Genomic DNA, 15,823 nt, shown 5'->3' with positions numbered 1-15,823 from the left:
CTTTGGTTGAGGCTTTCCTTACAGGAATTTACCACTGACAGATTGCCTTGCCGAAGGCTTTTGCTGATTAATAATAGTGATCTAGAGCATGCTGACTTTGAAGCCTTTGGATTATGCCTGGCAGGCTTTTGTTGCTCGGATGCAAGTAGTTATTCGAGATTATGGCAAATCCTATATGCAAGCCACAAGGGAGACTGTAGCACATGCCAAATTTACTTGTCAGAGTTTGACTGAGCTTGCTCATCTTCGCCCTTTGTCTTGAGAGGAAAGCATGCTCATATGTCAGGCTCTATTCTCTCTTCAATCCAATGATCGCAGAAAGCTTGCTAAATGGGAAACTCGATCTAGACAATGGGCATTTTTGGATAAAGGCTGCTCTTCCAAGCAATTGTTTAAGAGTTTACACTACAAAAGATAGGCTGCCAATATCTGTCGGATCCGGATGCCTGATGGCTCTTGGTCAACATCTCGTTCAGAGCTCGCTGATTTATGTGTGCAGCACTTCTCCACTCATTTTGGACATGTGGATACTCTTTCTCCTCGGGCTGTGTCTGCACATCAGCTTCTTTTGCAGCATATTCATCCAATTCTGTCTAATGCTCAGGCTTTGGAACTTGAACATCCCTTCACTGAAAGGGAATTGTCTGATGCATTGAGATCCTGTGGCAGATGGAAATCTCCAGGATGGGATGGTCTCACTGTTGAATTTTTTCTTGCATTCTGGGATCTTCTTAAATTCACCTTGCTGCAAATGGTAAATACAGCATGGCAAAATCAGCAGATGCTTGTGTCATGGAAAAAGGGTCTTCTCAAGCTCATTGCCAAAATCATTGCCAAAATGGATGTTGATCGGCTTAAAGGTTATTGGCATGATCATTGCCAAAATGGTTGTTGATTGGATTAAAGGTTATTGGCATGATGGGTTGCATCCCTTCCAATATGGCTTTGTTCCACGTCCGCATTTCACAGATAACATTGCCAATGCTTATATTGGGATTGAATATGCCAAATACACGCAGCAAGATGTTCTACTCTTGTAGGTAGATATTGCAGCAGGTTATTTACTGGCTTTACAGAGATAGCAATGCGGCTTGCATTATTTTGGGGGCTATCTCTGATGAGTGGACTCTTTGTTGTTCGGTCTGCCAGGGATGCCCTCTCAGTGCTTTACTGTATGCCATTGCTACTGATCCTATGCTGCAATATATTGATCATCTTGTGGCTACAAGATCACTTCAGGGCTTGGAATTGGATGCTAATTGCAGCATGGTTGCTCAAGCTTATGCTGATGATTCTTTCTTTACCCCGAAGAATACGCCCCATGATCTTGGTGCCTTGATGCAGGTCCTCTCTGTTTATGGTTTGGCAGCTCGTCTTCATGTTAATTTTCAGAAGTCTAAGCTGCTCTCTTTGCATTCCAAAGACTGGCATAGTCCATTTCTGGCCCGGGGATATCATTCCACCCACTCAGTTTGTTCGTCATCTTGGTTACTCTTTGGGGTGGGAACTCACTTGCCGACAACAAACTGATTGGGTTTTGGCTAAGCTTCGGAAAAAGCTTGAGTATTGGAAACTGGCAACCTGGCCTTTGCATGTTCGTCTTCAAATAGTGTAGTCCATCCTTGTGTCATATATTCAATTTTACTTGCCATTGATCATGTTCACTAAGGCAGATCTTACAACTTTCTTGTCTGTCTTTATGGAAATCTTCTGGCGATCCAAACATGGCAGAAAAATTCTCAGGCTGTTTTCAATGCATCACATTTGTTCTCCCAAGATGCATGGTGGATTGAACATCACGGATATTCATGTGCATATTCTTGCCCATAGGGGGAAAATGTTGCTGCAATTTCTGAAAGGTGATCAGCCTTGGGTTCTTATGATTAGGACTTTGGTCACTCATATCAGGCGTTTGGTCATTGGCAACTCAATCACTAGGATTTCTTTTTTGGCTGCACTGATGGCACTTTGCCTGGCCGCCCTTTTATCTCCCGCTTGCTTCTTGATTGGAAGCATGTTCTTTCTCATCTAAAATGGAATGGACCGCAAATCTTTGCTTGGGAATTCTTTGAGAGCTGAAAGCATTCGCTGGTCGCAAGTCTTTCAGCCTCCCTTGGCTTTACAAGAACCTCGACGTTCCTACTTTGTCTCGTTTAAAGGCATGACCTCGGTTGCTAATGTTATAGATGATGCTAGTACTGTGCTCCCCTTTTCTCTAGCAACCACTACATATGGATTGGGCTCTCATTATCGTCCTTTGTGGCGACAAATTACTTCTATGCTTTCACCTTTTGTTCCGATTCCTCCTTTGGAACTCTAGGATCGGCTGGAAGATTGGACTTTGACTTCTCCAGGGTCCTCTTCTCTTTCTTTGAGGCTATCTCAAATTATTGTACCTGCATTGTATAAAATCCTTTTGCCTCAACCTTGGGTTTTAGAGAGAGGTGATTCTGTTTGGCGAATGCATCGCCCAGCCAAGTGGTGGAGGAAAAGATTATAGCAACTTTGGGCCTATAAAGTACCGCTTCGGCGACAAGTTTTCTTTTGGCGAGTTCTTTTGGGAGTGTTTCCATTTGGACAGCTATTACCTCATTGACACATTGCTCATGCACTTTGCCACAGATGTTCTGCTTCTTCGGAGACTATGCCTCACTTGTTTTGGCATTGTCCGTGCTCTCATGAGTTTTTTGATCTGCTTCGACAACGCCTGCGAGCAAGATTCCCATCTGTTCCGTTTGGGAAGTTCTTCTGGCTATTTGGGTTTCATCCATCCAGAACGGAGTTTCATCTTTTCTTCGTTTGGGTTCGCTACTGGGCACTATGGACTTTATGGACATATAGGAATTGTAAAGTCTTTGGTGATCCTATGTTCTCTCTGTTTGGCTTTTTTAGGCGTTCTCTACAGCAATCTTTCTTTGATTGCTTGCAGACCCGTTGCATAGATCATGAGGTCTTTTTGGCATATACTGAAATTTTCAGTTGATGTAATTGTAGCACCTTATTTTGAGGTTGCTACTCATATAATATAATCAATCAAAGATTTCACCCAAAAAAAAAAAAAAAAGTGTCTAGCCTACACAAGGCTTGTTCTTCACTGTTCTCATTTAGTGATGGTGATGAATGAATGAAAGCCTTCATGGTTTCTACATTTGTGTATCACTTCTTCACTCCCTCGTAGAGATATGACCAGGAGACGTCACAGGACCACACCCTCAAGTGGCCAACAACACTCTATCGTGGATTTCCTACCTCCAGTGTCTCATCCACCTCTGATGTCCTAATGAGGATGATGATGATGATGTGACTGATTTGTAATTCGATCACCGACATGATTATGTTGTACTTACTACTTAGGACTATCATTATGCATTATTTTTACATTATGCATTGGTGTGGATGCTCGTTTAGTAGCTCCACCCTCAGAGCTTGATTGTACTAGGGTTTCACAGTCTCATAGACCCATCGGTATTCCAAAGACTTTAATAAACTTTCTTTCTTTCTTTCCCTAACCTATCTCTCTCTCTCACTCACTCACACCATGTTTCTAACATGGTATCAGAGCATGATGATTCTACCCTAGGCGCCCTGCCACATCATCATTTGCCTGCCCTAACCTAACCCTAATTCTGCTCAAGCTCTTCTCCTCTCAGCCGCCCCAGTTCTGCCTCATTCTACCTCTGCTTTTCAGCTGCCCCTACCCGTTTAGGTCTTCTGCCATAATTGCCTCTTTCTCCATAGCCTGCTGCACTCATTTCCGCCTCTCCTTGCAGCCTTTTTGCATTCATTCCTACTCAGCTAGGCCCTCTCCGCAGCCTGCCTTCATAGCAGCCTCTATTCGGGATCTATTGGAGCTCTAGGCGCTCTATGCAGCCTGTTAGCTAGCTGGTCGGTACAGTCTTCAAGGTGTTCTTCACACGTGTGGACCCTCGAGGTAATTTCAGAGCATTTTATTGCCAAAAATCAGGGTTTCCAGGCAGCTGCAGCAGAAGTTGACGGCATTGGTTGCAGAATTTCGAGGCTTTTGGAGGCTTTTTTGACCTAGTTTGGAGCTGCTATCGCATTTTCGAGTCATTTTGGGGTTGCTGCTGAAGAACCGCCTATACCCAAAGCATTTCCGGGTCTGCTCCTAGCCTCCAGCTCATCTACAACAGTCGGTTTGCATTGTGGAGGGCTGCTACTTCACTTCAAAATATTCTAGAGAGCCGCCTGATCAGTTTCGGAGCTGCTACAGCACTTGGATTGGTTTCCACGCCCACAAGTGCACATCTCTTGGCTCATTTTTGCATTCTAGGCCATCTACTTGCTATTTTTTTGACTTGGGTTCACTCAGCCTAGTTTGGAGCTGCTATCGCATTTTCGAGTCATTTTGGGGTTGCTGCTGCAGAACCGCCTATACCCGAAGCATTTCCAGGTTTGCTCCTAGCCTCCAGCTCATCTACAATAGCCGGTTTGCATTGTGGAGGCCTGCTACTTCATTTCAAAATATTCTAGAGAGCCGCCTGATCAGTTTCGGAGCTGCTACAGCACTTGGATTGGTTTCCACGCCCACAAGTGCACATCTCTTGGCTCATTTTTGCATTCTAGGCCATCTACTTGCTATTTTTTTGACTTGGGTTCACTCAGTTCTGCGTTTTGGGGCATTTGACCACTAGACACCTATATCTGCCCTCTTGCTCACGAGGAGTTGGCTGTTGTGTTTGGAAGCACGAGACCAGCCCCTTCCTTTGCTGGTCCTTCATCTCAGCTTGCTGTCCGCCTTCATCAAGGACTTTTTCATCATGACTTCATTGTCTTCTAGTTCTTCGCTTGTGGAGAAGTTCAAGGGGGAATGTTTTCCCACATGGCAAACCAAGATGCAGCTGCTCCTTATGTGTGAAGATGTTTGGGATGTTGTTAAGGACGACAAAGTTGAATTACTTGATCAGCAACAACACAAGCTTTGGAAGCACCAGAATGCAAAAGCCATTGCCCTTATTGGTCTTTGCCTGGCCGACTCTCTCATCCATCATGTGGACTTCAAGTCAATAGCTAAAGAGATTTGGGATCGCCTCGAGACGTATTTGGTAATAAAATCACCAACTCCAAAGTCTTTTTGAAGCTCAAGTTCTATGATTTGAAAATGGAAGAGAGTGATGAGTTGAGTGATCATCTAGCAAGGTTTCAATCTCTTGCTCAACAACTTTCAAGTTTGCAAAGCGCGCCTGATGATGAAGATAAGATGGATGTCCTTATGAAGAGTATGCATGGGATATCTTGCTTTGAGCAAACTCTTTAAGTACTACGCCTTGCCACTACCACGTTTGATGATATGGTGCCACTACTCATTTGAGAAGGACCGTCGTTATAAGGAAGCTACTATTGGCTCTCCTAGTGATCAAGAATATGCTTCCACAAGCAAATGGAAGACCAACAAGAATATTATTTGCAGTTTTTGCAAGAGGAAATGACATATTGAGGCTCATTGCTTCAAGAAGAAGGAACATGAACAAGAGAGGCACCATGCCAATCTCTTGCTGAAGAACATGCCGAACCTGAAGAGCCCCCTGAGGAGATACATGCAGCCACAATTGAGGTTCATGACCTCTCTCTTGAGGACCCCTATGACACGGATTGGGCTTTCTAGGCCCTATATGCTATGTGTTTTTTTTGTGTTGAGTCAATAAAGGTTCTCAGCCTTGAGTTGTCCCTCTAAACTGAATGTATTTGGAGTCAATAAGAGGTACTCTACCCTGGGTTATCCCCCAAAAAGAATGTATTGTCTTTTACTTTGGTTTGATGGTATTGACCACCCAGGTCAGAGTAAGGGGGGGTGACGAGTGATGGTTTACCCTGGCCTTTCACAAGCTAAAGCATCACATCATCTACGTATAGCAAGATCTGAATTAGAGTACCAGCAAGGGAGCATTCAGTCCCTCCCAAAGTCTGGATAAAAGTATCGAGCTCATCTATGTAGAGGCCAAGCAGGGTGGGTGAGAGAGGACACCCTTGTTTGACCCCAATAGCATTCATGATCTCCTCAGTCCATCCAGCCCCTATTAGCACTCTACCTGAGACTCTCGTAAAGTGCCGTGATAGCCCAAATGATCTCTTGGTCATAACCCAGCTCCTGCAATCGTGTAATGAGGCGGACCCTTGGTACCATATCAAAGGCTTTGTAGAAATCCACAAAGCAACAATAAACCCTCTGCTTCCGTGCCCTGGCCTCCTCAAGGATACACCTGAGTGTAAGTATGTGATCCATGGTCCCGTGGTCACGGCAGGTCCGGCCTGCTGCCCCTCTACTCTGAGCCCCTGCATCTCTACGAATCAGCTGACCTCAGTATCAAGTACTGATGCATAGATCTTGGACATGACATGCCCAATCATGTCATGGAAAATAAACCTCAACATTCAATTTTAAAAAGATAAAATTTAAAATAAACATATGCATGTATATTTTATATGTATGTGAGTATGTATATCTTGCTGATGAATTTGCAGAATATCACAAGAATATTAGAGTGTTACATAGGACATGTTTAAGTTCTTCTTCTATGTATATACGCATGTATATATCTTCTGTTGACAGAAAATTTCAAGGATAGCAGGGTGTTACACAGGATCTATATAAGTCTTCTTCTTCAATACAAAATGATGACTTGTTGTAGTGGTCATCCAAGGAATTATATGAGACAGTTCAGGGGAGCATTCGAGCAATGTCAGCAGTGTGTTTTATTTTCCTGCTCTTGAAATTCATGTTTCCTTGTAATCCATTCAGGTTCAAGGCAATGTAGCTGCATGGTATGGTCGTGAGCCGTAATATCAAGAAATGCTAAATATGTGTTCAAAGCTTGGTGCTTCATTCTCATTTTGTAGGTATTATGCATGGGATTATCGGGTATTGAGGACGTTTGCAAAGCACTATGCATCCGGAGAAGTGATTCCTATTAAAATGGTTGAGGCAATGAACAAAGCAAAGAAAATGTTTTCTGCTATTGAGCTGCAACGGCAGGTACCACCTATATCTGGCTAGCTTCTTTTGTACATTGATGCTTGTCATTATGTGTTGATATGTGCTGTTTGGTTTAGGGATTTTGAAGGTTGTAAGTGGTTGGAGGTATTGTGCAGATTGTCTCTAGATCAGGCATGTAAGGTTCTATATACAAAATAGCATATGGGTCCTTCCATTTAAATAAATCTCTGGTTATGATGTCTGCTCAAGCCTCTTGGGATATCAGCTCAGGAATTTAAATTTGCTAGTAGCCTCCAAGGTATTTTGGGGCTATTCATTGGGCCTTCTAGTGTTTGTGGTTGCGTAGGTTCAACCTCTCTACTATTTCAAAGTTTGCAGATATTAAATTTAGATAGCTTCTCTTCAATCTTAATTTACAAGATTGAAAGTTCTGGGCTGGATTCTGAAGGAGACCAATCCAAGTGGAGGCTAACAATCTAGTGTGGACAAAGCGAATGGGTGAAATGAAGAGGAAAAATTAGGAGCACAAGGTATTTAACTTTTTTGTGTGGATGCATGTAGTGTAGACATACAATGATTCACCTGTTAACGTAGATAATATGAGAATACACTTGCAAGAGAAAACAGGGTTACGTGCTATGTAAAACAATAACACATCCACGTAGACATCTGAACTACGAGGGTGCAAAATAGGAGAAAATGAATGAATGCATAAGGGGAATCTTTAGAGGAAGAGATGATTTAGGCGATTGAGCAAAAGATGAGCGTTGGATAAGTATTCTCCAGACTTAATGGAAAGTCGCATGGCCTTCTGGAACAGCAATTTTTGACCCAGTATGAATTGAGTTGTCAAAGAATATGCTATGAATTGCCATGCAGAATGTCTTAAGCAAAGATGACAACCTACCAAAATCATTTTAGATTTATGGTGTAAGATATTGGCAAGGCAAATAGGAAGGTCTCTTCCGGCATGGAGGTATAGATGATTTGAAGAAAGAGAGGCTGAGACGGGCACTGTATATTCTATCAATGGTAAAGCGTAAGCTTTTATGGAATTCGATTAAAATCTATGAACTCGTAAATGATAGCCCTTCTGAAGGTTTAAAAGGACATGGTCAAATAAAGATGTCAAGTGAGGCATTCCTAGAAATTTTCAGCTCAACAAAAAGGATTCCCATCTTTAAATGGGCAAGGAGAAACCCAAATGTAACAGGATCTTTATGTTTTATAGATCTATGGATAAATTGGTGTAGTGACATTTATCAGTAAAAGTAATTTATTCAATTCAAAACGAATCATACCAGAGGTGGGAGAGTGAGAACTTTATCCTTGTCATCTTCAATATGAATAAACAACCAGGGGGGTAGTCTATAATGCCATGTCGAGTAACATGAAAAAACAAGGAACAATCCCAGGTCCTCATGAATGCTATCAATCTCTCTCCAGTGGCTGCAGAGGTCCAAGTGCATCTGTCTCACTGATCTGGATAGTAAAATGAGATTCAGACCAAATGGAAGCCAATTCATCAACATCAATCTATGTGTGCCTGAGCACATCTCGAGCACCATATCTGCCATAAAGTAATGCTGAAAACAACCTCCCAAGCCGAGCCTGCTTGTGAAGAAGGCTATGGGTCCTGAGCCGGGATGGGAAGTAAGAACAAATCATGTGGCTCCATGGTGCTAAGATCTATAGGGCCACATCTGTGATGCTGCTGCATGGTCACTTGCCTCTTACTCATATAGAGCAAAGGCATGAAACCCTTTGCCCCAAAGACATACTTCCCACGTCAGAGTGAAGGACTCAAGAGGTGATGTATGAGAATAATATGAAAACTCTTGTCTAAACCACCCTATCAATATGGCAACTCCACAAGCATCACCTACTAGATTCCTCTGCAAGTTGGCATCTCATACATACAGAGGGATTGCTCATCTCAAAGTCTTGTCCAAACCACCCTATCAATATGGCAACTCCACAAGCGTCACTTGCTAGATTCCTATGCAAGTTGGCATTTCATACATACGGAGGACTTGCTCATTTGCTGAAGCCAATAGTCAACTAGAATATGTCTATAATAATTAGCCAAAGAAAGTATGAGACTTTTGCGGCCCTTTCCCCAAAAAATGAAACAAAAAACTTGACAATACTGAGTACCTTGAGACAATACTATGTTTTCTGTGGAGCTACCCCGCAGCATAGAGGATTTGGCAGGGGGCCTCCGGATTGTGGACACTGACGATGCAATGGGACTTCACTTGGGGCATGGCAGCCTAATTGATAGAGGGGTGTCATGCCTATTTTGTTGAGATGGTCTCACCAGCTTATAGGATTGTTGGACAAAGGGTCCTTCGGATCAAGGTGCAAGACTCCATCCCTGCATCCTGTCAGCAATGTGTATTCTCACTCAAGGATACTATTTGAGAGATGATGTGCAGCATACTGCTGGGAACATCTGGGTCACGCATTGTTGTTTGATGATGGGAGGCTAGCAAGGATGCTATTTGGCAAGATATCATCTACACATTGTGTGCCACATGGAAGCAAGGACGATGGGGCTCTCGGATAACCGCCGAAAGGCATGTGCGTTTTACGAGGCTTGGCCTATGGGTGTATTCTATAGATTCATGGATCAAGTTATTCGTTGGCTATATAGTCCCCCACCTTGGTTGTTAGCCCCTATTTCTGAGATTCCCTAGGCAATGAGTTAGCAGGCTGGACAAAAGCTAGCACTTCTTTTTACTTCCATCCACGATCAACGCCACATGTATAGCGGATTTGTCTAGTCCAAGAACCTTGCTGGAGTGTTCCAAAACTTCTTTTAGGTAACTGAAGAGACATGGCGGTAGGAGAATGCCAAGCTAACTAGGAACGGAATGGAAATATGGAAAGCATAATGGAAAGGCAAAATGGAAAGCAAATGAAAGAACAAGTGCTAGGCAATGATAACCAAAATACTCACATGATATAAAGCTTGATGTTGACTGATGTAAATGACTCAAAACAAGTACAACACTATATAGTGTGACACTAGACTCTAGAAAGCCATAGTGTATATGCGATAACTCCCAATATGACACGTGGCATGTCTAGGACTCACTAGACTATAAAACACCCCCTAGACACCTAGTACACTCATTTTTGACTCACTTTGGTTTCATATTCCAACAGTAACTTCCTAGCTTTGTAGCTGGCTGGTCAAGGGTGACTCACTGTGGATGCTTGCAGAGCGCATTCATGCTTCCAAGGCTTGTGGGTAGGCTAACTATGCTTTCACCCATTGTTTGGGTACTCCTGTGAGTCAGTGGTGGACAATTGTGGCAGTTTGAGGAGTACTAGCAACAGCTCCCAAGTTGTGTGGGCTACTAGCAACATCTCCCAAATTTTTATCTTGGTGTTTGCACTAAGATGGATGCCCATTGTCATTGGGGTGTGAGAGCGAGGCCCAGCAGGGCTAATGTTTGGGATTCTGATGCCTACTAAGAGTGGGAAGAGCACTGAATGCAAGTGAGTTTGAACTCATCGTGTAATCTTTTCGGTGATCTCTCCAATTAATAAAGAAATACTGAAAGGGATGCCAAGGGTTTGGGGCCAATCTGTGTCCTTGTAATTGAGTAGGAGCACTGTAGCTCCCCCAATCTATGCTTGAGTTATTTGCTGAATATTTTAGTGTGAACGCTTATGGCTGGTTAGTTGTTTTTATCAGCCTCTTGTTGGCCTTGAGGCTGGTTTCATGGTTTTGTTGACGGGACATCACCATCTTTCTTAAGGAGGTGAGCCTGTGATTGTCTCTGGTGAAGTGTTGCTTATTGTAATTGGATTACAAATGAGAAGAATATCAGCAAATATGTCTCGAACAGATAATGATTGGGATACGGAGGGGCAGTCCTCCCAAGATGAGCAAGAAGAGCAATCTATGCATGAGGGAGCCTCCCAGGACGAACAAAAATGTTGAGGCACAGCAAGCTGTAAATCCTTTTGCTGTGAGTGCCTCTTAGTCAAAAGGGTCAAAAGAGGCTGAGGATGCAGAGGATGCTGGTGCTATGTTTAAGGCACAATTAATGAGCACTCTGGGAACACTCACGCAGCTCACGTAGGAGCCAAGGTTCTTTGAGTTTATGCAGACTCTTTAAGGTCTAAGGAGAGAAAGAAGCATTCTCATGCAGGGGAGCCCAGTGGGGTTCAAAAAAAGCCATTTGGTGTGATGCCATTGGATGGACAGCCTCTAGTATTGGCAAATATACAAGGAGTTCCAGGGCAGCAGCCCTTTCAAGGTCCGGGAATGGCTATGCATGGCAAGGGATTGACTTTAAATCAAGGGCAGCAAGCTTTTCCCTAACCCTTTTTGCATCCTGGGTATTTTGGTGAGGGTTCAGTATTTCAAGCAATCACTGGTCAAGCTAATGATGATCAAGGAATGCTTGGAAATTACCCTATTGGTTTTCAGCCTGGGATGCAAGGGATGCAAGACAATGTATCTGGGGATATGCAGCCCGCAATGCCTAACATGATGTATGGCAATATTGGCATGCAACCAAGAATGCAAAGTGGAAGGTCAGGGACCTTTGGAGCTCCTACAGGTTTGTTTGGTATGCCTACGGCTGGTTTGACAAACCCTTTAATGGGTAGTGGTAGTGTAGGACAGGCTAGAGGGAATGCAATGCAACCTCCATTTTTGCAGCTACCTGTGTATGGCAATCTGACACCCAAAGGAAAGGTAAAAGATTAGACACCCAAAGGAAAGGTAGAAGATTACAAGGAAGGTGGGGCAGCAGTGAATTTTGAGACCTTTAATGGGGCCCAGGACAGGTTGAAGGCTCTAACTTTTGTACAGCAGTTTGATACAGCCTTCTCAGGGAGAGACTTCACTGAGTCCTCAAAAATGCGTGAGGCAGCTACCTTCTGAAGGGGAATGCTCTACAGTGGTGGACAAAGAGCCCCCACAAGCTGGGTTCAGTTTAAGCAGGTGTTTTCAGCTCCTTGGTTGACCACTACCTTTGAGTTGGATGTTATGACAGCATGGCACAAGTTGGATGCAGTGAACTGTCATAACTTGGAAGAGTACAATAAAAAGTTTTGGGAAGCCGGTCAGCTCTTATCGGCGTGTGCCCTTGTCAGAACAGATTGAAAAATATTGTTGTGGGCTGCCAAAGGAAAGCTGATGCATTGCTGTTGGGAAAAACCAACGGGTATAAAAGTAGTAAGTTTGAGAATTTCAAGAAAGCAACGAAGCCAAGGAATGGGCCCAAGGCTCCTTTTAACAAAGGAAAGAACCGTGATAGGCGAGGCTCCAATTGGCTGTCACATGAGGAAAGGAAAGCCTTGATGGAGACTAATAACTGCTTTCATTGCAAAGAAGAGGGCCATGTGGCACGGGATTGCCGAAAACGCAAGCTTGAAGTATTACGTACTTGCTACGCACTATTGCAGATCACGGGAGTAGCACCATCTAAATTCCACCCAGCCAATTCCTGTTGAAGCGTAAGAACACACAGAGAAATCGAAATCCTCGATTAGAATCCATACGTGAAGCTCATCTTCTCTCTCTTACTTACCTCAACAGCCCCATCTCCCTAGATGGATCTAGATGCCACATGTCATCATCATAGGGCCTTTCCTAATGCATCTTTTCACCCCTCTCTTGGGATACATTTGATTTCCTTTGCTCCTAGGCACATTGCTTGCATTAGGCCCTTAGCCTTAGATCCACCTAGTCTGGTGCTATTAGCCCTCACCTAGGACCTTGACATTAATTCCCTCTTGATCATTTACATGAAGCGCAAACAGATATATTACAAACATAGATCCTTTAAGGGAAATGTCGACTGATTCTTCTGAGGTCATGCTACCTCGGCTAGAGCGTAACATTCCTTCCCTCTTCAGACATCAGCGTCCTCGATGATAAAGTCTGGGAACACTCTCCGCAACTGGTATACGGATTCCCAGGTAGCTTCTGATAGAGGCCGACCATGCCATGCAACCAACACCATGGGTATCTTTCGATTTCGCACTTGCATTGTTCCTCGGTCCAGGATTCTTGTTGGTTTGCGCCTTGCATTATCCTCTATCTCCTGAAACAAAACCACACCTTCTATTAGTGAGTCACCAGTATGCAAAAATTTCTTTAAAGGAGAAACATGAAACATTGGGTGCACCTTGCAACCCTGTGGCAATTCTAATTTATAGGCTACCTTGCCTATTCTCTTTAGAATTAACCATGGCCCACAGTATCGAGATGATAATTTAGCACACTCTCGTGAAGTTAACGACTTCGAGTCCGAAGGAACTCTGAGAAAAACTTTTTCTCCTTCCTTAAATTCTCTTATAGACCGGTTTTCATCCGCATACGCCCTGGCTCTATCCATAGCCTAGCGGATATTAGCTCTCACAAGTGCTAGCATCTCCCGCATCTGAACCACAAAGTTCGCGGCACTAGGCACTCTCTGAGGCATTCCAACTGTGGTTGGATTTGCTGGTCTATAACCATAATTCAATTCAAACGGACTAAACTCCGTAGAGGAATGTTTTGTATCATTGTCGGCAAACTCTAAGAATGGCAACCACTTGTCCCACGTATGTTGCCTCAATGACACATATGCCCTCAGCATATTCTCTAAAATCTGGTTGACTCTCTCCGTCTGACCATCGGTTTCAGGATGATCCCCACTACTCATTCCCAACTCAGTCCTTAGTGTCTCAAATACCGTTGTCCAAAAATGACCGGTAAATCTGACATCTCTGTCTGACACTATGGATCTAGGTAATCCATGTAGACGAAATATATGTTTAATAAACAAATCCGCCACTTGCGGGGCACTAACAGACTCTCTAGTCGGAATGAAGTGAGCCATCTTGGTTAGACGATCAACCACCACAAGGATAGAATCATATCCACCTTTTGTCGTAGGCAGCCCCACAATAAAGTCCATGGAAATGCTCTCCCACTTACTTAGTGGTATCTCCAAGGGCTGTAAAAGTACGGGTAGCTTCACCCGCTCGGCCTTACTTACCTGACACGAAAAACACCGTGTCACATATTCATGAATACGCTTTTTCATCTTTGGCCAAAAGAAATCTCGCTTCACGAGAGCATATGTCTTCTCGACTCCCGGATGTCCCGCACATGGGCTATCATGGCACTGTCGAATGACTTTCTGCTTGAGATCATTCTGACTAAGTACTACAACCTTGCCATTTCTTTTCAGCATACCATCTCTTATGGTATATCTTGCATATGTTTGGCCTTTTCTGGATGCCAGGTCATCCTTTCCTTTCCCGGGTCTAAACACATGAGCTTTAGGCCCTGAGCTCTAGACAAACTCGTCCACCTTTTGAGTTTCTCTAATCTCGGTCATTAGAGCACTCTCTAATACCAAAAAACTCATATTGTGCATAATGCGAGACAACGCATCAGCAACCTTATTATCCTTTCCTCTTCGGTACCGAATCGTCAAATTAAACTCCTGCATGAGCCGTGCCACACCTAGCTTGGCGGCCCCTCAAGTCAGGTTGTTTACAAAAATGTTTCAGAGTATCATGATCCACATCCACACAAAACTATGAACCATACAAATAATGCCTCTATGTTTTCAAAGCATGGATAACAGCATATAACTCCAATTCATGAGTTGGCCAATTCCTTTGAGAGGGAGAAAGCTTCTTGCTTTCAAAGGCTACTGGCTTTCCCTCTTGAAGGAGAACTGCTCCTACCGCACGGCCACTTGCATCGGTTTCCAGGAACAACGGTTTTTGGGGATCAACTATTTTTAACACCGGTTCTGTGACCACAGCTTATTTTATGGTGTTAAAACTTTCTTGTTGACTCCGTCCCCATATAAAAGGTACTTTATCTGAGGTCAGATCAGTCAATGGCGATACTATTTCGGAATATCCTTTGATATGCCTTCTATAAAATTGGACAAATCCCAAGAATGATCGCGGTCAGACTCTGAGGGATTGGCCAAGTCAGTATCGCAGCCACTTTCTTTGGATCCATTTCTACCCCCTCTGGAGTAATTATGAATCCTAAATATTCAAGTCTAACCATACACAGTATAGTTTTCTTTTTATTTACATAAAGACTGGCTTTCCTCAAAGTACTGAACACTATTCTTAAGTGTTCACGATGCTCAGTAATACTTTTACTGAATACCAGAATATCGTCAATAAAATGTACTACAAACTTTCCGATATATGGACGTAGTAAATCGTTTATAAGCATGACGAATGTAGCTGGAGCATTGGTAAGTCCAAAGGGCATTACCAAAAACTCATAATGACCAAACCTGCTTCTGAAAGCGGTTTTATGCACATCCTCGGCTCTAATCCGGATTTGATGGTAGCCACACTTAAGATCTATCTTGCTGAAAATCACGGCTCCATGTAATGCATCTAGCAAATCATCAATCCGAGCCATCGGATACCTGTGCTTAACAGTGATATTATTCAATGCTCTGTAATCTATACAGAGGCGAAACGTATCATCCTTTTTCTTCTTTAGTATCATTGGCGAAGCAAAAGGTGAGAAACTTGGTTGAATCTGCCCCAACTTGAGGTATTCTTCCAGTTGCCTTCGCACCTCCGCTTCTTTGGTAAAACTCATTCGATAGGGAGGTCTATTTACAGGTTCTGCCCCCGGGATTAGTTCGATTTTATGCTGAACATTCCGCTCTGGAGGTAACCCATAAGGTAGCTCATCCCTAAAACAGTCAGAGAACTCCTCTGCTATAAGATTAGCCAGCTTGGCCATCCCACCACTTTGCGCAACATTAGTGCTAGCCGAAGAATCATCAACCGGCTCTATTGATGCTGTATAAAAGAATAAAAACTCTTCTTGAGCTTTTCGGATCTCCATCACGGAAACCAACGGTC

General features: G+C 43.4%; 1 protein-coding gene across 2 annotated transcripts in view; it reads left to right on the top strand.

The window, feature by feature from the left end:
• LOC147892453 (Zincin-like metalloproteases family protein) overlaps window positions 1-15,823 on the top strand; it is a 159,135-nt gene that overhangs the window by 89,846 nt on the left and 53,466 nt on the right. For both annotated transcript variants that reach the window (XR_015542351.1, XM_087387413.1), the window contains exon 15: window positions 6,856-6,991. Coding sequence is in view for 1 of the 2 variants with exons in the window: in XM_087387413.1 (XP_087243539.1) it covers window positions 6,856-6,991 (136 nt within the window). In the remaining variant the exon portion in view is untranslated. The remainder of the gene's footprint in view (window positions 1-6,855; window positions 6,992-15,823) is intronic.

The sequence above is a fragment of the Dipteris shenzhenensis genome, chromosome 16 (genome assembly GCF_047967505.1).
Source record: "Dipteris shenzhenensis isolate YYH24624 ecotype China chromosome 16, Dip_SZ_1.0, whole genome shotgun sequence".
In the NCBI taxonomy this organism is placed as follows: domain Eukaryota; kingdom Viridiplantae; phylum Streptophyta; class Polypodiopsida; order Gleicheniales; family Dipteridaceae; genus Dipteris; species Dipteris shenzhenensis.
This window is presented reverse-complemented; position numbering and strand designations above follow the sequence as displayed.